The sequence below is a fragment of the Triplophysa dalaica genome, chromosome 25, assembly GCF_015846415.1.
Source record: "Triplophysa dalaica isolate WHDGS20190420 chromosome 25, ASM1584641v1, whole genome shotgun sequence".
In the NCBI taxonomy this organism is placed as follows: domain Eukaryota; kingdom Metazoa; phylum Chordata; class Actinopteri; order Cypriniformes; family Nemacheilidae; genus Triplophysa; species Triplophysa dalaica.
In genome coordinates, this window is record NC_079566.1 from 14,955,269 (window position 1) to 14,977,092 (window position 21,824).

Below are 21,824 nucleotides of genomic sequence, written 5' to 3' on the forward strand. Positions count from 1 at the left end.
ATACAAGTATACTTTGGTTCCTTGACTGAGGGTATACTTCATAGTGGACTTTTTTGGTCAAATAAAATGTGCGATTGAACAAGTAAACTATCCGTAAACTATACTCCCATAATAAAACCAGAACCAAAAGTGAAGTTGTAAACTAGTATAAACTCCATCTCTGTAGTTTCTGTCCTGTTGGTCCAACTTCTGCTGTGCTGATCTCTAGGTTCAACGTCATTTCCATTCCCAGGTCTGTTGCCATGTGATCCGTCCATGAGTCATCTTGCGCCCCTGCTCTCGCAGATTCCAGGGGTATTCTTCCTTTTGTGTTTTTTCGTAGATGGGTGAACCCATTACGCTTTATAGTCCTGTCGACATGGGTAGCCATGCAGCCCAAGAAGATTATTGTGTTTCAAATACAAATCTTCACACCTATGAAGTATGTAATAATGTGCTGCTGACTGTGTGCGCTTTTCCTCATTGACTGTTATTTTTATTCTCTTTCAGGGATCAACTTTATGAATAAAGTAATAAAAGCAAATGACACTGTTGTCAGACTGAAGGTGTTTACATATAGCCAGTGAATCTTCAGCATATTCTGTAGCTATGTGAGAGAATGAGTGTGAACATGACAGATGTATAACTTCCTGTCTTATTTCCTGTAAAATGATGCGAAACGTGATAAAGTGCTAATGATGTTTTCTGTCACTTGGTTTTACTCAAAAACTTTAACAATCATCTTAGAGGACAACTGTTCTATCAGATTAATTAAAAATGGACGCAGTTTATGAAAATTCACCTTACATCCGGTCAACAGCTGATCCAAAATGCAAATCTTCTAAATCCAAGGGTAAGATTGACATGCATCAGAATGAACAATCTGTTCTTTTCTGTTTCACAGTGATTTCTCTGCAGGTTTCACAGGGAACATATAAATAGGCCTATATATGTGTATGTTTAGGTTTCCAGTATGATATATCAACGTTTATGTAAACGTGCTCCGTGCGACACCAGTGGCACAACAAAAATACATAACCTAATAGAAACATTTCATGCCAAAGCATGATGGTATAATATGAAGTATGACACAGTTTTCTTATAGTGTTAAAGTGTTACTGGATTTTTGTCACCTTTGTCGATCTATATATAGGCTAAAGTAAATGCGACTTTCAATAGAATACAAATGAAAATGTACAGGTCTAGTGAAGGATGATTTTTAAGATGTCATTTTTAATTCCAGGTCAGGCAGAAGCGACTCCCTGCAAGAGAACTAAAGTTCTTCTGATAGTTCTCTGTGTCTCAGTTGTTCTTTTAATTGGGGGTCTCTGTGTTCTGGGGGTCCTGTGTGAGTATAAACGACCTTTAGTTTGTAAATTGACTTGTTATTTACTCATTTACTCTCAAAAAGGACATGTGTGTGTTATGCTTCACACATTATGGGGCGATTTCCCGGACGAGGATTAACTCAAGATTCAAATATTTTTGGTTGATTTTAATTAAAAGGGACAACGCAAGTTGAGTTGAAAGCAATATGTGTTGTTTTTATCAAAAGAGTTTAAAAATCAAATGTTTCTCCTTTAATCACATTTCAATACGTTTGCAGATTCTAAATTGCTGCATGAGATGCCTCAAGACATGAACAACACAAGTGAGACAAATGTATTTCATGCACAAAATTTTTATTAAATGCAATGAAATGTATTTGATAAGTTTGTGAGAATAATGTATGGTAAAAGGGCTTTTTGCACATGATGGTGAGCCTCTGAGACGCCAGGGTCGGCAGACTATGGTCGTATTACACTATCGTGTTGAGGTGTTATGGCTTAAGGAAGTGCTCAGCAATGTAAAGAGGATCTGTCATGTCACTTGTATATTATTTTCAGTCGCGTCTATATATTAGGCCTACTTTAATCTTTTTTATCTAAAAACACCCATATTTGTCGGCCAAAAATCTTCCTTTCCCCATACAGTGTTGTACGACCCAAAATACTCTGGTGTCCCAAAAGCTAACCGGCCCCATCTTGTTCGACTAGCAAATATGATAGCGTACAAATCAAACACGTGAGTTTCTGCAGTCAAAAAGATTCTGGGTTATTTTCAAGTCTGCTTTCTTTTAATTCTTTAAATTACACATTTAAGAAACGTGCAATATCCCACTTACAATTTAGTGTGCTTCCAACATTTTGTTAGTTTTTTCATTAAAGCAAAACAAGAGAATTTCTGCTTATGATTCCCCCACGTGGTTGATAAGCGCAATTGTCTGTTATCTGTTTCGTAAATATTGTCGCTATGTCGCTGAATAAGCTTGCACATGGATAGCGCAATACACGTGAATTTGTTGACTATTTCCTCTATTCTTTTTTTGCTGGCTCTGCCATGGTGATGCTTCGAAGGCTTGTGTTGAACTAGATCTGTTCGTCTTGATGTAAGCTGTTGGCTAACTTCACCCAGAATATGAGTAAAAGCAGTAAAGCAGGTGATGGGCGGGGATTCTGAACCTACCCGCACAACAAAGTTACAAGTGTGATTTCAGCCGATAGAGGGTTGCGTAGGTAGCAGCGGCAGCAAAATTTATCCAGTTAAGACTTGTCATACCACTAAAATAATTTTAGAGAGATTATTGTGAGGTCAAAAAACTCCCTTGTGTTGCTTTAAAGTAAAGCTGTAGTGTTAGGATCATAGCCGAGCTGTGCTATGAGGGCACTCTTATTTTGTTTAAGTAAAACAAGGCTAGATTAGTGGGAGTATTTTATTCTTCCTTATTTTATTCATATTATTTTATAATATTATTCAAAATTCTTTCATTTTGGTGCAGATTATAAAATGGAGTTGGAAGCACTCAATACCCAATACGAGGAGACGCTTAGAAAGTTAAACAGATTAAATGGTAAGTGTTGAGTATGTCAGATCAGACCCGTATGTATATGAATGAACAGTTGAAATGTGTCCTCTTTCCATACAGCGAGCACAGGTTGTGCACTTTGTGCCGTTAACTGGACTCATTTCGAAGGAAAATGTTATTTCTTTTCTACTGTAAAGATGAACTGGACCCTGAGTCGAGATCACTGTGTGACTCTGGGAGGACACCTGGTCATAATCGACAACAACACAGAGCAGGTGAACCCAAAGATTCTGTCATTTACTTGTCTTCAAGTTGTTCCAAACCCTTATAAATGTCTCTCTTTGGTGAACACAAAGGTAGATATTAAGAAAAATGTTAGCGATCTCCGGTTCTGGGACATTCACTACCATAGTTTTTTCTTTCTTAAAACACAAAATTAGCTTTTTTTTTTAAAGAATGCAGGAAAGCATACCGTTCTGGACACTTTTGACTAACATTTTAATGGTAGTCAGTGATGTCCCGGAAGTGAAAATTGCTGACATTCTTCCAAATATCTTTCTTTGTGTTCCACAGAACAAAGAAATGTATACAGGTTTGGAACAATCTGAGGGTGATAAATGCTGACAGAATTTATATTTTAGCGTGAATTATCCCTTTGATGATGACATGTCTTCATATCCTTTCAATCCTTTAATTTCACCAGGCTTTTCTGACATCTAATGTTAAAATCACTCACTGGATTGGACTCAATGATATAGAGATCGAAGGACGATGGGTTTGGGTGAATAACCAGCCACTCAATGACTCCATAGAGTATGAGTTATTATTTTTGACAATATAAGTTAAACATTTAAATGAACTAAGATACATGAGGCTGTTTCTCCAAGCAGGTAAATGTTTTGTTTTCTTCTCTCTGTAGATTCTGGATCAAACGGGAGAATGGTGTCAGAGAGCCAGATAACTGGATTAAAGATCATCCAGCAGGTGAGGACTGTGCTAGTCTGGGACACCCGGCGGGAGAAACTGATTTCTGGACTGACGCTTTCTGCTTTCAAGAGAAAAGATTTGTGTGTGAAGCTCCTGCCTCCGTTTAACTTTGCGAGAGTGAAAGGTTTCTGTGCATCCCTGCTAACAAACATGTAGATATCATTCATTTCTTAAGGTTTGATGACAACCAGAACGGTGGCTACTCACTTCTGAATCCATTATTGACACAAAGTTCTGTTGTGGGTTTTTTCGGGCTATGGACTTAAACTTTAGATCAGCTGTGATTTTGAGTGAAGTGATTTTGAGTGAAGTTTTCAATAAATTGCCCACTCTCTGATTTTTTTGTCTCTTGCTCCTGTTTCTTGTCTTGACCTTTTGAAGCAGTACTTGCAACCTGGTTACGATCCACCAGCGAGAAATGCGAATACTTGTAATGTTTCCCCGGGTCTTAAGATTTTGTTTAGGAGTGTACATTGCACACATTCAGAGAGAAAACAATGCAAGGCCGTGAATTCTCCATGTAGTTTTCCCAATTACTCCAACGGTTCTTTCAACGAGATGATTATGACGTCTCGCTGAAACGCTGTAATTCAAAGGGACAAAATATTCTCATTTGAAACGAAGACGTCTTTGAACATCTCCTTAAAAATCGAACAAGCACAGTGACATTGAATCTTTTATCACACGCAGTCTCTGATTCTGTCGTCGTCAAATTAAAACTCTTCATTTAAACTCTTAAAACCTCTTCCACCTCAGCGTGTGTTGACTCTCAGAGGAATATTGTAGATTTTTCAAAAATAAAATGAGCTGGAAGACCACGTAAGAAATGTGTCCGGGTCAGTAAATAAGCAGTCATGGTTTGCATTGAGAAAATGAAAACCAAAACCCAGAGCCTCCGGGAGACCCGAGAACATTCGGATTTCCTGATGGAAACCTGTAAAAACAAACACAATGTTATTGAGAAACTAGGCAAACAATTGGATAATTTTTTTAACAATTTAGATTTTTTTTGTCATTCCAATAAAGCACACTTAAATTTAAATTAAACGGAAAGAGAGGGACATTTACATTTATGCATTTAGAAAATGCTTTTATCCAAAGAGTGTGAGACCGAGTGTGATAAAGAGACCAGAAGCTCCTCTCACTCTTTCAGTTGTTCTGGTCTTCTATAAACAGCAAGGAGAAGATCTGCCGCTGAAACTATATTAGATGTTTGCGTTGATTGACAGCGTATGAAAATAAACGCTCAAAATTTGTGCTGCCCATGTTGAGATGCTTTGTCACGTGATGTTTGTGAATATGTGCAGTTATGCAAGAACAGATGTCCCATAGAAGAGGTCAGGAATAACACAGCTGATGGAAAGAGAGAAAGTCTTACAGCTCTCCAGCTGTATATCTGTTGCGAAACACAAAAAAATGCCACGTGAAAACACAAGGTGACTTGCAGAAGTCAAACCTGTTCAGTCCGTAAAAAACGTTCTAAAACGAATCTGTCATTCTGAATGTATCCAAGCTACAACAATGTTGTAACCTGTTGATTAAAACCGTGACGTTTGTGTAATGAACAGGCAATTTGGTTACATCATTTGTAAATAAAATGTCTTATATGTTATTATAAAATATACTTATATTCCTTTGTCAAAAATACTGATGATTTGCTGTATCCGGGTTACCACTTGTAACCACGAAGTGTCACGATATAAAATCCTTAAAACTTCACGCTTATGGCTCTTAAATTTTAATCTAAATTAGCAGTGAGTCTGAAGACGTACAGACAAATAAATGCATTACTGTTGGGTAAATGAATCTTACCAAATCTGTTAAAGGTTCAAATTGAAAAAGAAATGAACACAGAGCAATAAAGAAAGCAGCATTTTCCAAGGCGATGTTATTTTAATGAAAATGAAGCACATGACTGTATAGTCATTATGTAACAGTAGTTATAAATTCTTTATGTTGATTTTGAGGTGAAATATGACGTTGGTGTGGTTTTTAGCTTCATCTTTTAAGGTCTTATTTTGAAACCATCACATGGCAACATTAATATACTGCCTGTATGTCTAAAACCATAAAATCTTGTTAAGATATTTGTGAAAAATAAAATATTATTTTTACAGTGTATAAAAGTTCTATGTGTCCATATTATGCATTTTTTGTTCTGTACAAACAACTGAGGTCTTCATCCGTCCATTTATTTAGAGGTCCATTTATCGGCTGTTTGGTTTTAGTGTCTGAATCTGTCTGGTCAGAGATCGTCTTCTACTTCATTTCAGTGTTTTCCGTAATGGATTTCTGTACACCCATCCGTCACCCTGCACACACAAACACAGAGACGTTGATTTCAATTACTGTGGAAAAGATTGTGGAGATTTTAATCATTGATATATAAAGAAGAATAAACTTGTGTCTTGACTTCAAAGCTGCCTGTCACGTTTCTTGCATTGAATCTTAAATGTTCCAAAGGTTTGTTTGAGACACTAACAGAGAATTAATGAAATATGTGCTTTTTTATTGTAAAGGGTTTCTTGAGGATGCCACAAAACAAAGGGCTATTTTTAAGTTTGCAGTATACCCAGACGGGCAGTTTTTCACATTTCAAACCCTGCAGTTCATCTGTAACACACAAAATCGTCCTTTCTGTCGGACGTATGATGTGAATGCAATGTTTTGTTTAGGATGAACGCACCTCTTTGCTGAAGTATTTGGGTTTCCAGCTCATGTTGTTCTGTATTCTCCTCCTCTCTTCTGTCCTCTGGTGTTCTTCCAACACGTGTTTGTGTTCAGTAGCCAAATCAATGTTTCCTTCCTTCAGCGCTCGCGTGACGTACTGCCAGAGACGCCTACGGTACATTCAAACAACAGAAAATCATCATTTGTGTAAATGTGTAACAAACCTGAACACTCCTTTAATACCGCAGACAGAAGAGACATGTTTTATGATTTTAAAATGTACTATTTATGGGTATGTGTTGTTTATATTTTTTAGGTAAAGGTGCTATTTGTTAACAATTAGTTAATGAATTAGCTAACATGAACCAACAATGAACAATATTTCTACAGCATTTATTAATATTAATTAATGTTCATTTCAGCATTTACTAGTACATTATTAAAATCAGACGTTGTCATTGTTAACATAACTTAATGCACCATGAACTATCATGAATAACTTTATTGAAGTGAATTAACAATGGACAAGGATTAATAAATGCTGAAAAACTAAATCGTTCATTGTTGGATAATATTCGCTAATGCATTTACTAATGTTAGCTAATAGCATCTTATGGCGAAGTGTTACCGTTTTTTGTCTGATTCTGTGAACTATGAACAACATTTTCTTACAAATTTCAAATAAAAATCTTGTTTCTACTTGGATTTATTATCAGGAAATGAAAACAGAAAACTGCGGTGTATTTTTTCAGACCTCAAATACTGCAAAGAAAGCACGTTCAGGTTCACTTTTAAGCAATACAACAATTATATTTGTAGGCTTTATTATGTGATAACCTTGATTTTCATGTCATGTATCATGTTGTCAGTCTTTCGGGTTGCTGTTGGATGACTTTATGTGACTCCTCAGGTTTGACTTTGTTGAAATATACATCTAGTGCGCCAGGTGATGTCATCAATATCTTCACTTCACTTTAAATTGAAAAATTCAAATTCCTTTATCTGTCATCAAAATATAGTTTTTGACGTTCGAAGGTCCTTTTGAAATGAACTCTTTTTGTTATGTTCTTGTGACCCTGACCTGGATTCGGTCCGCCCCTGTTTCTCCACGGGACGGATTAGCTTCCTGATGACGGTCAGTTTCGAGGTGTCAATCACTTTAGGCTCTCCGCTGCTGTAGGTGAACTCCAGCGTCCCGTTCCACTCGCCCTGAGCTTTACACACGATGATGCCGCTGGAGTTCTGCTTCACATCCGCGGTTACCCTTAAAGACACACACACACATTTCTCGCACGGCAACTCAACTGTATAAAAATCAAACAGAGGGCAGTCACGGACCTGTGAACTTTGCCCCCGTAGAAGGGTTTGGTGTGGAATGTGACGTTGGCCGAGTATCCCGTCTGAACGCAGCTGATGGTGACCTTCCCCCCCAGCTCCACCCACGGCACGGTCAGGATGGAGCGAGCGTAGGCGCTCGGGAACGTGAACACGTACTCTTCGCCGTGATCCCGCAAATACAGCAGGCCTGAAGGTCAAAGGTCAGATCTCACAATCGAAACGAACACACAACATAGGGACGGATGACACCCACCTTCGCCCACCATGGAGACACCCACTGACATGCCCATGAACTTGCTCTTGGTCCAGACGTGTGTGTTGACACACATGCCTCTCTCGGCGCACTCGCAGTAAAACCCCGACACCGGAGGATGATGGGACACCTGCTCCGCCACGAATCGCACCCTGCAACAGTCAGGCCCCGCCCTCAACGCCTCCTGAACGCTCCTCGTGTTTGTCTCTCGCTCCGCTGACCCCACAGGATGGGTTTGACTCCCGAGAGGCCGGATTTGGTCTCGTTGGACCTCCCACGAACAGTGAAAGGTTTCGCCCAGCATGGGGTTGTAGGGCTTTTTGGTCACCGCACCTTTGGATCCTTCGTGGAAGGCGGTCAGGTAGTATTCAAGGAATCGCACCATGCGCTCTTCAGGACCGCTGCCGGCGGAGATGGCCAGGAAAAGATCAGGGTGGGCCATGAAGTTAGAGTACATCTCCAACAGCGAGCGCTTCTCCAGGATGAATGTTGGGAGCACCACCTGCACAGAGTTTACTTTCACGTTTACATTCATTCATTTGGCAGACGCTTTTATACAAAGCTATTTAAACTGATTTAAACTGATTTTTCCCCGCATATGAAACCTAAGACCAGTTCTTTGTTATTTCTGGTTGCACACTTTTAATGCAGTCAAGTTTTTATAGTTTTGTTTTCAGCTTTATTCATATTTCGCATTAGCTTTCTTTTTTTATAATGTTCTTTTGTCATCTTTGTTTATTTTTTAATGTTGCTGTTTAAGACAAATTTATTTTAGTTGTAGTTTAGCTTTTATTTATTTGAAGTTGATAATTTTAGTGTCTAAAAGCAATAGTTCAACTTCAAAAGGAAAATTCCTTCATCATTTACTCACCCTTTTGTCACCTTAAACCTGTTCGGTGATTTTCTTTCTTCTGCAAAACAAATAAGATGATATTTTGAAACGGTTTTCTGTTAGCAACATTTTTCAAAATATATTTTAGGGTGTTCTGCGGAAGAAAGATAATCATACACATTTAAAATGGCACAAGGGTGTGGAGATATTGATAGAATTTTTATTTTGAATGTGAACTATCTCTTAGGAGTAAAATTAAATATGTTTAAGTTTCCATTTAATTAAAACAAATATTTGATCTGATTTCAATAAACAGAAATGTTTATAATATTATATCGTATTTACGTTTACATTTAGTCATTTAGCAGACGCTTTTTTTTCAAAGTGACTTACAAAGAGTTCAGGAAGCATTAAGCGATATGTCATACAGGAGCAATAATACCAAAGTACAAAATTACTGTTTTCAACAAAGGCCAGACCACTACCTGTTGAGAGAAAGAGAGGTATAATATATTATAATATCGTATAATATTATACGATATTATATCATATAATACGATAATATAAAATGTTTATAATATTATTTTATATTCTAATAGTTTTAGTAAACGATAATATTATTGGTGCAAACATGTATTCAGTTTATACTCATTTCATGTACATATACACATTACCAAACAAAAAAACCTTTTTCATAATTTCATAATCAGCGTAAATAAATACTTTCAGCCATTCGCTCGATATGTTCACTGCTCTCTGTAATATACTTTACATATTCAAAATATATTTGATCTATATGTGTACTGTTGAATGTAATGAATCCCTGTAGTTTTTGTCTTATGTGTGTCAGTATTCATTCATACTCGTGTCAGGTCCATTCCCAGTTTGAGTTGAGAACACAGTTGAAGAATAACACTCCTCCGCTCCTCCAGCACGTCGAGATCTTCCTCCACATTATCTTCTTCATCAATCTCCTCATCACTGACTGAAATCCCCTCCAGAGAGTCCTGTAACAAACACACAAACATCACAATCAGTCTCAAAAATAAAACACACCGTAACAAAACAAGTGTAGAAAAGATAATATGATGCAGTATTAGGATCAAACGCTATCAGTGTGATTTTCTTTTAGTGGTATCTTCGACACATAATTGAAATCTCATAAAACCAGAACAGATCAGATCATGATGCTTCTGTAAAGGTCATATCGGATTTGACCCCAAATCACATTTTAGTTCTCTTTCTCTCTCGGTCTGATAATGCTGAAGACTGCAGGTCTGATCACGGCTGATCTGGTGCACTTTCAGCTGAACTCTCTCCATCTTCACGCTGCTGTATATCAATGACAAACACACCCACATCTACATCCAAAACATCTTCTAGAAAAATGTTTTAAACACATACATTTGCCATAAAGCTTACGTAAGTAAAAATGATGTGTGTCTTTTCTCTTCACAACATGTCTCTCCATCTGTTTTGACAGACACGTCATTCTTTACCTCAGCGGCGTTCTGCAGTGAGTTTGTCTTCGTGAGTGAGGGCTCTGCGGACGCACCGCCGTTTCTCATACGTTCACCCGAGGGAGACTTTGGAACGCTCCACACGGGAACATTGTCTGTAAGCACGCAGAACACACGAGCAGCGCTTAGAAATCACATGTGTCTCTACTCAACGTCTCTCAGCCAATGATCGACCCGCTATAAAAACAGCGTAAACCAGTCTGAGCTGGTCTGGACTGTTTTAAACTGTTTATTCTAATCTCCCAGCCCCAAACTCATTCAAAACTGTTGAACTAGAACCAAGCGAATCATCTTAAACTGGTTTACGTTTTTTTTTTAGAAACCCAGAGCGTGAGGTGAGTCCAAACATCCCAGTGTTTCATCCAAACATCTTGCTGACAGTTATTCATTCATCATGGGAGAGCTTGAACTCACATCAGACCTTCTTCATCATCATCATCATCACTCAAGGCTCGTCTCACTCTTCAGCTGTGACTCACAGATTTTAGAGACGTGATTATTTTCCATTCTAGACATTCAGAGCTCCAGCGGGAGGATGAGGATGATGAAGAGTAGGATTATTTTCCGTGTTCATCACATCTCAACACGAGCATCTTTGACACATGAAACACATCACAACAGCATCATCAAGCTCTTTTCTGCTTCATATAAAGTATGTGTATAATGATGTATGTTAAATTATACCATGTGTTGTATCTCAATCACCTCTACGTAACACATGCAAGGACTGAAACATCATGTGAAAGTTCTAGAATACCTGAATATGTTTCAGATTTTTTTGGTCCGCCTAAATAACCTTACAACTCCTACCTTTAAAGGGGTCACATGACATGGCTAAAGTGAATATTATCATTTGTTTAGTTGTAATGCAATGTGTATACACAAAAAACCTCTTCTCTGAAACGTGCAGATTTTTTACACAGCTCATCGTCTGAAAAGTGAGGTGTTCTATGATTGGCCAGTTAACCAGTGTGTAGGGATTGGTCGAATACTGCAAGCCTGTGACGGAAATTTAACGCCTCTTATTAAATTTGGAACATCAGGTTACTCTTCAATTCTACTGATAGGTACACCACCTTCCTTGCATTTACATTTGGGCGGTCTAGGTCAAATCACACCACCAACTGACGTGGATTTGTGGGGATGAGGTTCCACAAGGCGTTTCAAGCAGGTCTGGGTGAGCATTCGCTTTTAGATAGAATGCATCTTTTGCATATTTTACTTGTGTCTAATACATGCATGAGCAAACTTATAACACACCAAAGACACAGAAAAACACGTATTCTCACCATATGACCCCTTTAAACTTCTTTTAAAACTCTTGATATAATGTTACATAAAGGCAAGGCTTTGTCATGTCAACATTCACAGCATCTTATGACAATCTCAAAAGAACTGCATGATTCATTCATTCCTATGAATGGTGAAAACATGCAGTTTAACAATAAACATGCAGAGAAAACAAAAACACAGAGACACATGCACAGAGCAGAAGAGAACATCAGGAATGATTAGAACCCAAACAGATCATGCACACAAGACAACAAATATTAAAGATTTGCCTTTACCTGTTTGATGTTTCCCTTCTGTCTGAATCTGGAAGAGCCACGCCCACCAGAACCCCACCCCATTAGAGCCACGCCCAATCAGAGCCCCACCCCATTATACTCACACCCACTCAGAACCCCATCTCCATCAAAGTCCCGCCCCATCAGAACCCCACCCCCATCAGAGCCACGTCCAATCAGAGCCCCTCCCATTATAATCACGCCCACTCAGAACAACATCTCCATCAGAGCCACGCCAAATCAGAGTCCCGCCCAATCAAACTCCATCCCCATCAGAGACACGCCCCTTCAGAGTCCCACCCCATCAGAGCCACGCCCAATCAGAACCCCACCCCCATCAGAGCCGCGACCAATCAGAGCCCCTCCCCATTATAGTCACGCCCACTTAGAACCCCATCTCCATCAGAGCCACGCCCAATCAGAGTCCCGCCTCATTTGTAGTCCCGCCCAATCAAAACTCCATCACCCCTTCAGAGTCCCACCCTATCAGAGCCACACCCAATCAGAACCCCACCCCCTAAGTCTGTATAATTGTTGCGTTCGATTGTTATTCTACAATATTTAAAAAATGAAAACGCTGAGACTTATAACTCAAGTTATTTTCATTCAAATGTACATGACTTTTATTCTTAAGTGGAAAAACAAAAGAAATGTTTCTTATTCAAACAAAAATGCCCAATGACTTGATCTGTGTCATTGAAGTGATGAGACCCTTTAATCTCCAGTATCGCGCTCCACTCTTTCTGACAAATAACAACAAAAATAACTATGAAAAGCTTTATGAAAGCTAAAAAACAAAATTCGCCATGTTCTTTTTAAACACAGAAAACAGAAAGTGAACCACAACGTTTAAAATAAATGATATAAAATGACACATTTTGTAGGATAGTTCTAACATTGTCCACTGACAGTCCAAAATTAGTGAACAAGACAACAATCAAAACACAAAATATCAGATGAATTGATGGCAAAGTCATTCGAGTGCAGCGTCTGACAGACTGAAGCACAGTTCATGTCACGCGTGATGCTTTTATTGGATATAAAATCAGGCACCTGTGTGTTTCTTTGGCATGTGTGTTGTCCACGCGAACACAAATAACTTCTGAAACATTCTCACAAACACACACAATAAAACACTTGCATGCTTTCAAGGGATTTATTTCAACCCTTTCCACTGAAACAACACACAGACAGGCACAGAACTAAAAACAAACCGCAAAAACAATTCAAATACAGATGAATGAAGTCCAAACACGAAGACAAGAAAACACAACATGCGAAATGAAAATAAAGACAGCCCTTCAACAACATCTATTGCAAACGTTTAGCTGCATCGGCCCTGTTAAATACGGACAGGGACCACAGTCGACCTCACCCTGATCTTTGACGGGCTCGCGGTCTGGTGTGCCGGGGTTCTTTAGGGCGTCTGTGTCTGACTCACCGGAGGGCGGAGCGCGGCTGTACGCCGGCTGTAAGATAGTCAGGCATTCTCCAAGGCAGCTGAGGGTGGCGGCAGACGTGGCTTTCAGCAGAAGAAGGTCCTGGTCCAGACACGACAGAGGTCCTCTCATGGGTAAAGACTCGATGGACTGAACCAGATTCTTCTGCTGACCTTCGGCCTGATTCATAACCTGAGGAGACACAGAGAGAGAAGTGAGCTCGAGAAGCTCAATCACACATGTCTGTGTAGTAACACTCTTGTGGCTTTTAATTCGGATCGGTTAACACAAACACAAACACACACACACACACACACACACACACACATGAGCTGTGTGAAAGAGATTCATCATTGAATGCTGGACACCTACAGCAGACGTTTCATCAGCCGTCTGTGAGAATGCGTGTGATCACTTTCAGTAACAGTGAGCAATAACATTTCATCACCCGACAGCTGACGGGAAGATTTTCATTCTCTAAGTGACGTCCTGGCAGAGATACACAACAGAGAAATAAACAACGCAACCCATTCGATTTTTTACTTCTCACCTGTGTTTGTGTGTGTGTTTGTGTGTGTGTGTGTGCGTGCGTGTGTTTGTGTGTGTGTGTGTGTGTGTGTGTGTGTTTGCGTGTGTAGGTGTGTGTGTGTGTGTGTGTGTGTGTGAGCAATGGAGAGGAAAGTTAAGTAAAAGGACTTTTCAAAAAAGAAATACAAAGTATAAGAAATACTGAAAATAAGTTTTGATGACTTTCTCTTATAAACATAATATAAAGGTGCAGTGTGTGAAGTGTATGTATGTGTGTGCCTCACCTCTCTGACCTCCAGGAGGCGCTGTGAATACTGGTTTTTGGCACGTCGGGCGGCTCCAGGCGACTTGTGGTGTGTAATGGTAACAATGTTGCTAGGAGTATGAGGCGGATGTCTCTGAGATGCAGGTGAGGAAGACAGAGGAACATGAGGAAGAAGAGAGAAGCTGCGCGCTCGACCTGATGAACACTGAGAGAGAGAGAGAGAGAGAGAGAGAGAGAGAGGAGCATTGAGCATTATAACACCACTGCACATGTGACGGAACGAACCACACCTGCTCCAGGCGGGCTTCGAACTGGGTCGGTTCTGCACGGGAGTCGGGCGCTCTAGCGAGGAGGCTAAAGACCGCAGTATCTAGAGTCTGTCGCTAGAGAGTCCTTGAGGCAGAGGAGTGAGGTTTACATACTTGCTTAGCACTTCACTGGCTTGACTCTGTTACACACACACACACGCTAGAAGAAAAATAAATTCAACACATGAACAAAAGTATAGTGAGGGTTCTAGTCCTCCCTCTCTCTTGTATTTGGCCCGAAGTTCTCATCAACATCACATCTGAGGTCTTCTTTGGCCATTCATCGTGGAAAATACCGTCAGGAATGTCAAATTCAGTAAAAGTATCATCAAAGGATGATTTTCTCATCTGTTGTTTGTCGGAAAATTCGTACAATTGATGCAACTGTTGAACGGGGCAGATTGGTTGCAGCCTCTCTCATGAGACACCATGATTTACTAAATGGTCAATAAATGTTGCTCTTATCTCATCAGAGATTACGGCTCTTGGTCTTCCTCTATTTTTGTCTTCCATGCACGACAAAAGTTTCCTAACAAAAGTTCCAAGCTCTCCCCTTTATAAATACAGTAAATCCTGGTAATGAGACTAGGATTTCAGTTCAAATTGTCTCTACTTTGCGATAAATAATTTCTGCAGAAATGCATAGCAAGTGTTTTTAACAATTTTGAAAGCAGTGTGTTAGCATTTGAAAATGTGCATAGAATTCATAGTGTTTTGCAGGTTGTGGAGTATGAATGACAAACGTGTGAATTTTGAAAAATGTGGTCACTAAAGGCATTTTGTCTGAAAGCAATGAAAAGGATTGACAGTTTGGTCTGCGCAGACGTCTGTTCTGCTGACTGTGTCAAGTGTTTTGAAAATGTGGCTTAAGTATTGAACAAGGCTGTAATATAGGAAACTATATATTCTTTGTGTGGGTTTACCTGCGTGTGAAGTGTGTTTTGAGTTCTGTCAACACACAGGAGCTCATCACAGTCCTTGAGTTTCATCACCTGTCAATGACAACCAATCAGATCACACCGTTACAAAGATACAATGAAACACATCGTGTGTGTGTGTGTGTGTATGCGTGTATGTTTGCGTGTGTATCTGCGTGCGTGTGTCTGCATGCGTGCGTGTGAATACGTGTGTGTGTGCGTGCATGTTTGTGTGTGCGTATGTATGTGTGTTTGCCTCCGTGCATGTGTGTTTTTGCGTGTGTATCTGCGTGCGTGTGTTTGTGTGTGTCAGCGTGTGTGTAGGTGTATGTGCGTCTGTGTGTGTGTGTGTGTGTACCTTGGCACTGCTGTCAGAGTGGCGTCTGCTGCAGGCCTGTATCTGTGTCATCCACACATGCTGCTCTGTGGCATCCGCCGCTGGAAGTATGAGAGATTGATGTGGACATTTGACAGAGGGAATATGTATGAATTCATAGCAGTAACCATGGTAACCACATACACACATATATGTACCAGGAAAGGAAACGGTTACAACCAATGAACATCAACAGCTGAACAAAAAAGTACAAATACATCTCTAAATGTGACAGGCGGTGTTGATGAGGAAGATAGAGGAAGATATCTGATTTCAGTTCTTGCACCCCATTGACTACCATAGTGGGAAAAATGACAATGGTGATGAAAAGAGCCCCAGAACGGTTTGCTGTCCTACATTCTTCAAAATATCAGAAGGAAATGAATTATATTAATAAGTAACTTCCAACTATTGTAGTCAATGGGGTCCAAGAACTGTTTGGTTATAACTTACAGTAAGCATTCTTCCCAATATCTTTCTCTGTATTTTCAGTACAAATAAATTGATACAGTGAATGTTGACAGAATTCACATTTTTAGGTGAACTGTCCCTTTAATGAGATGAGAATGAAAAATACCTCTGAGTTTGAAGAGCTCTCTATTGGCTGAGCTGACGATGAACATGTGAGGTGCTTCATCGCTCGACGTCACGCACGCACCAATCAGAGGAAGAGAACCTCTGGGCTTCTGGCTCCGCCCCTGCTCATTCACGAAATACTGCAGCTGACCCAACTCAGGGTCCAACACGAAATACCTGCACAGACAGACACACTATTCAATTCAAGTGTGTGTGTTTGTGCGTGTTTTTGTGTGTGTGTGTGCGTGTTTGTGTGCATTTATGCATGTGTGTGTATGTGCAAGTGTGAGGGTGAGTGTAAATGTGTGTGTGAGTATGTCTGTATGTGTATGTGTGTGTCAGCTTGTGTGTGTTTATGTGTGTGCGTGTGTGTTTGTTTGTGTGTAGGTGTGTGTGTGTTTTTGTGCGTGTATGCATGTGTGTGTATGTGTAAATGTGTGTGTAAATGTGTGTGTGAGTATTTGTTTGTGTGTTTGTTTGTTTGTGTGCATCTTTGTGTGTGTGTGTGTGTGTATTTATTTTTGTGTGTGCATGCTTGTGTGTGAGAGAGAATGGTGAGAATATCTCATTGACTGATATGTCAGTGTTGTGGGTCGGTGTGTCTAATCTCACAGAACTAGATCAATGATTACGTCTGATTACAAAACATCAGCATTGTTTAGAACACAATAAATACGCTTTACCACCCACTGTTACAAAACACACACACACACACACACACTCACTATTCATTTGCATCCACAGGAAAGATTGACACAGACAGATGAACACTGAAAAACTGAATTTATATTTTGCATGAAGAGTGAAGCAAGTTTCCATATAAACCCAGTTGAGCCATTTACTGAAATGCACGACACACTTTGTGTAAATACTCAAACCTGAGTGCCTGCTGAAATGCATTCTGGGATGCTTTCTTAGAAGGCCGCATTGTGGGCAGTTGATAAGTTACTGATTCTCGTCTTTAGACACTGTGAACCCTGTGATGATGATGTCAACTCGCTCTATAATGACTGATCAGACTCCTGTCCAATAACTCCTGTTCATTCTGGATAACGGAGCAAGTGAAAACTCATATCAAGTCAGAGCTCAACTGAGATGTTTTATCATCTCCAAGCTTCCGGTCGAGTCGTACAGTCGTCTCCATCAACGCTGAAGATCTGATCTCACAAAGAGTCTGCTTAAAAATGTTCTCCTGAAATTAAATATGCACGCTAGGCTTTATAAAACAAATGAGAAATGACTCATCAAGACTAAACTTTATATTCATTGTGAAATAAGAGAGCGCTTCTGGGTTTCTCCAGTCATCCATCACTTCAGAAAGAGCTCTGACCCACAATCACACCCATGAACATGTGATCACATTCACAAAAAAAACAAATGTGCCCCGGAGGAGGTGACGCTATGAATGTCTCCATCACTGAACAATATGAATACAGGAAAAAAAGAGTTTATTTATCTCAGTGTTCCAGTAACACAGACACACAGAGACAGATAACATCATGACTCACAGCACAGAAACATGTTCAACATCTGTAAATCATTCACTTTTATAGACATTAACTTAACAGCGAACACTGGATAGAAACTCTGGTGTATGTGTATTGATGACACTCCTCTCCAGAGTTTTAAACATTTGGTGTATGAAATGTATCACATTAGTGAAGAAATACACCAAATATTTTGCTGAGACACGGATGTGAACGTATCATTTTACATGGAGAGAGGAACACAAGCATCATCTATAGACAAGAATATCATTGAGATGGGGATCCGTAGCAGCTGCTCAGTGACCTAGTAACCACCTATAGAACTCCATAGCAACCACATACCAATGCACTCAAAACACCTTAGCAACTGCAGCCATCAACCCAGACCCAGATAGCACAATCCATCTGGCTTACGTCTATTTGACGTCTGCATTTACATCTGCAAGACATCTGCAATACATAGTTTGCTCATCTGCAACACGTCCCGGAGACGTTTGAACGTCTGTAATACGTCTGCTAAAGATCTGAAGATCTGCTGCGTAAAAACGTCTGCTAAACATCTTAGAAAGAGCACCTTTACATCCATTCTAAATCATAAACATCTTACAGACATCTTCTAGATGTCTATATGACGTCTGACAGCAGACGTCTACCTATTGTAGATGTCTTGCAGATGTAAATGCAGACATCAAATAGATGTATGTGTGCTATCAGGGGAGAAGAATGATTTATTGCTCAAATGTGATTTGTGATTTTATTTGATTCAGTATCAACTAAGTCTCAGATGTTTCTCCTTAAATTCCTCGTAAGAGAAATGAAAAGATAAACAAATTGTTGAAACACATGAAGAGTATGGATGTGTAAAATGAATGTAGATTGTCGATCTTAAATAATCTGGATTTGTTGAGAAATGTTTGAGTTGATATCAAGATCTTCAATAATATTGACTTTTGATGGCAGACTTGACATATCTGAGCCTGGTTAGATACATTGTTGACATCCCTTCTGAAACTCTATGACGGACACATTTGTGATATTTCTGACTCTTCTTCTCAGTAAAAACATCTGAGACGTTTCATGTTGAAATTATCACATTTGTTTGTTTGTGAGTAATAGCACAAAACTACAACTTTTGAAAAAATAGGGAAGAGATGGTTGACACAAACTTGTCAGAATTCATAGTTTCAGCCGCTCCTCTCGGCATTTAAAGACAAAACTACAAAGGCAGATTTATTCTGTTCCTCACTTAAACCTTCTCATACAAAAACCTTACAGTCAAACACTTTAAGTTTACAAAATGATGTTTTTTCAAATTTGCTCAGCATGTGAAACTTTACGCCATTTGAGAACACGTGTGTCTTGTGAGATCTTACAAAGAGAAGAATTCAGTCACACAGAACGTCCTGTAATCTGAGAACCAGCACAGAATAGAGTTACACTTCTGAATAAAACTTAAACCTGGACTTGACAGGATTTTCTCCGGCTTTGTCAAAAAGGCGTGTTTAATAACATTTGAAAACAAGACACACGGTCCACAGCTGTACTATTTATGATCATGTATTCCAAAAGAGTCAAGGCCTTTAACATGATGTGTGTGAGTTACCAGAAATAACACAAAAGTTCTCTTTGTTGTCAGTGATGTGATGACATGAGGTAGGGCTCTGATCGGAGATTAAGTCTCTCTCACTACATACATTGGTTGGATTAGTTTCTTACAGTAAGAAAAGGCCTCAGCATAACATGTTAACAGAAGAGCAGATCGATATGGAAAACACCACATTTAAACTGAACTGAGAAAATGTCATTCACTTTCAGCTGTGGTCCAGACATCTCATCATACAAAACAATCACACGAGAGAGCGCTTTCATTTAGTTTCTGAAGAAATCTCAACACTGTCTCAAATGTGCCAAGACAAAATCGTCCAAAATCCAATTAAGATCTCTCATAAAATTCTCCAAAACAAAATGATCAATAAAGATCTGAATCAGGAAGTTTTGTCATGCAACACTTTAGCCATAACAGACTTCTCAAAACTTCACATTGCAGCCAAGACTCGAACTGGAATGTGAAAACAGATTTAAAAAACAAAGACTGATGAATAATTGTGTAAATGTGTAAATGTGTAAACAAAATATATATACACACAGTACAATTATAGTAAATAAATACTTTCATATTCAGGCCACTAATGTTTTTCTTAATATTTAAATATGTACAGTTGACTACTTTCAATATTGACAAGAGTATGGTTCAAAGTTAGTTAATACTAAAGTCAGTGTTTTGTGTGGTAAAGCTAATAAAATCATCTCAAAGATAAATCGATTCTGGCCCAATCTATCGAACCCTCTTTAAATTATGTCATGGATCTGGTGTCGGTACCTGTTCTGCCAGCCCTGAATGAGGTTGGTGTATTTGCTGAGCACTCCTTCTATCACGCGCTTGCGTCCGGGCCGCGGAGACGCGCTGTTCCCCACCGGAGCGCAACCGGGACCGGGAGAGCCGAGCGAGGCCGAGTCCGTCCGAGCCGCGACCCGCCTCTCCTGCGTCTTCTCCATGGCGTTGTGTATGTTAATCCTTATCTAAATCATCCCAGATGTGCTTCCATCACACGGCGCGCCCGCGTTCCTTTGCCCGATGCCATACCGCGTACCGTACTGTTCGTCTCTCTCTCTCTCTCTCTCTCTCTCTCTCTGTCTCTCTCTCTTTCTCTCTCTCTCTCTCTCTCTCTCTCAGTGAACCTCCAGCGGGTTTCTGCTGGATATGTCAGACACTCCCTCCGACCCGGATATACAGACCCATCTGAACGCGAACGGCGCGATGGAACTGATCAACGCGTGCGCGACGCGTTGCCTCCCATCCGATTGACTAGATCTGTACTGACACACACACGTAGGCACACGTCTCTACACTCTTGTGAAATTGTTCTGAGTAGCACCAGATTAGATCGTTTTGCTTGTATCAACAGCAGAACCATTTGGGTGCCCAGACGCTTTAAGGTTGCGTAAAGGTATGTTAAACCCACTGTGAAGGTGCTAGATCCTAAGACACTTACATAACCCTTTCTTTGTCTTTTTACAGTGTGTAGAATTTTTTTTTTTACAAACAACATTTTCTAATAGTTGATCGTTTTACATTAAAATTTATGGTAATTTTCAAACTTTGACATTATGAACACAATTTTGTGGAAGAAATTTTTGGCAAATTATCATACAAGATGTTGTAAGTCGAGTGTATTGCATTGTGGGATACCGTGTACCGTCTCTGGTTCTTGAGTTACAAACTGCACATTTTGGCAAAAGTTTTAGGTCATCAGATGCACAGAACATACTGTACCCTGCACTGTGCAAGGCACTAAATCTCTCTGAAAAACATTCACCCACTCTGTTTCTCTCTGGTGGAACGAGCTGCCAGTCTCCATTTCACAACAACAACCATAAACCAAAATGTTACAAACTTGACATATAATTTTTAATCGGGTGTTTCTGGTGAATTTCACAAACAGCCTCTTTTCCCTGCTCTGAATTGGTGACTCTTTCATCATTCGCAGATTTGGGTCAATCTAAGATCCAAACCAACAGCAACGATGTGTGCCGTGCATGCACCAAACCGCTTTCAATTCAAGAAACCAGAGATAAATTTCCCTCTGCCAATAGAGAGAGAGTGAGAGAGAGAGAGAGAGAGAGAGATTGACTAAAGTCAAAGTGAGGTCAACTGCAGTGCTGCATAGCAAGCCAAAAACACGCTTGTACAATCAATTACTGCAGAAAACAGCTGCGCTTCCATCAGATGCCCATGAGAAAGACAAATCACACCAAACATCATGAGATTCAATATAGAATAAATGGAAACGTTTGCTTCTCGTCCGCGTCTCAAATATTTCTCCCTCTTCTCAATCAATCCGTCATTAGAGTTTGAGAAGAGATGTCAACAATGTG

At 39.7% G+C, this 21,824-nt stretch overlaps 2 protein-coding genes across 3 annotated transcripts; one reads left to right on the plus strand and one right to left on the minus strand.

Annotated features, from left to right (window-relative positions):
* Positions 1-659: 659 nt before the first annotated feature.
* LOC130415639 (C-type lectin domain family 4 member E-like) lies at positions 660-4,424 on the plus strand. The gene is made up of 7 exons (XM_056741472.1): positions 660-832; positions 1,223-1,327; positions 1,586-1,630; positions 2,798-2,869; positions 2,945-3,099; positions 3,528-3,637; positions 3,744-4,424. The coding sequence occupies exons 1-7, from the start codon at positions 757-759 to the stop codon at positions 3,916-3,918; spliced, it is 738 nt and encodes a 245-aa protein (XP_056597450.1). The 5' UTR covers positions 660-756; the 3' UTR covers positions 3,919-4,424.
* A 187-nt stretch (positions 4,425-4,611) lies between these two features.
* Positions 4,612-20,735, minus strand: LOC130415638 (oxysterol-binding protein-related protein 10). 2 transcript variants are annotated; one of them, XM_056741470.1, is made up of 14 exons: positions 20,269-20,731; positions 16,403-16,578; positions 15,808-15,887; positions 15,456-15,524; positions 14,244-14,429; positions 13,434-13,623; positions 10,404-10,519; positions 9,768-9,911; positions 8,073-8,574; positions 7,820-8,006; positions 7,563-7,745; positions 6,498-6,651; positions 4,880-6,123; positions 4,612-4,745 (listed from the first exon to the last, which is right to left on the minus strand). In XM_056741470.1, exons 1-13 carry the CDS (start codon positions 20,442-20,444, stop codon positions 6,076-6,078), a joined length of 2,211 nt encoding a protein of 736 aa, XP_056597448.1. In that variant the 5' UTR covers positions 20,445-20,731; the 3' UTR covers positions 4,612-4,745; positions 4,880-6,075. The 2 variants fall into 2 exon arrangements, with proteins under 2 accessions (XP_056597448.1, XP_056597449.1); XM_056741471.1 differs by lacking the exons at positions 4,612-4,745; positions 4,880-6,123 and adding an exon at positions 7,319-7,453 and having other exon boundaries at positions 6,539-6,651; positions 20,269-20,735.
* Positions 20,736-21,824: the final 1,089 nt, after the last annotated feature.

Excerpts from the sequence above, each read along its gene's own strand:
- LOC130415639 (XM_056741472.1), top strand. The coding sequence starts at position 757 with ATGGACGCAGTTTATGAAAATTCACCTTACATCCGGTCAACAGCTGAT. Across the intron at positions 1,328-1,585 it reads CTGTGTTCTGGGGGTCCTGT|ATTCTAAATTGCTGCATGAG; the intron begins GTGAGTATAAAC and ends ATACGTTTGCAG. Across the intron at positions 3,638-3,743 it reads CCACTCAATGACTCCATAGA|ATTCTGGATCAAACGGGAGA; the intron begins GTATGAGTTATT and ends TTCTCTCTGTAG.
- LOC130415638 (XM_056741470.1), bottom strand. The coding sequence starts at position 20,444 with ATGGAGAAGACGCAGGAGAGGCGGGTCGCGGCTCGGACGGACTCGGCC. Across the intron at positions 16,579-20,268 it reads ATTCAGGGCTGGCAGAACAG|GTATTTCGTGTTGGACCCTG; the intron begins GTACCGACACCA and ends CTGTCTGTGCAG. Across the intron at positions 15,525-15,807 it reads ACTCTGACAGCAGTGCCAAG|GTGATGAAACTCAAGGACTG; the intron begins GTACACACACAC and ends TGTCATTGACAG.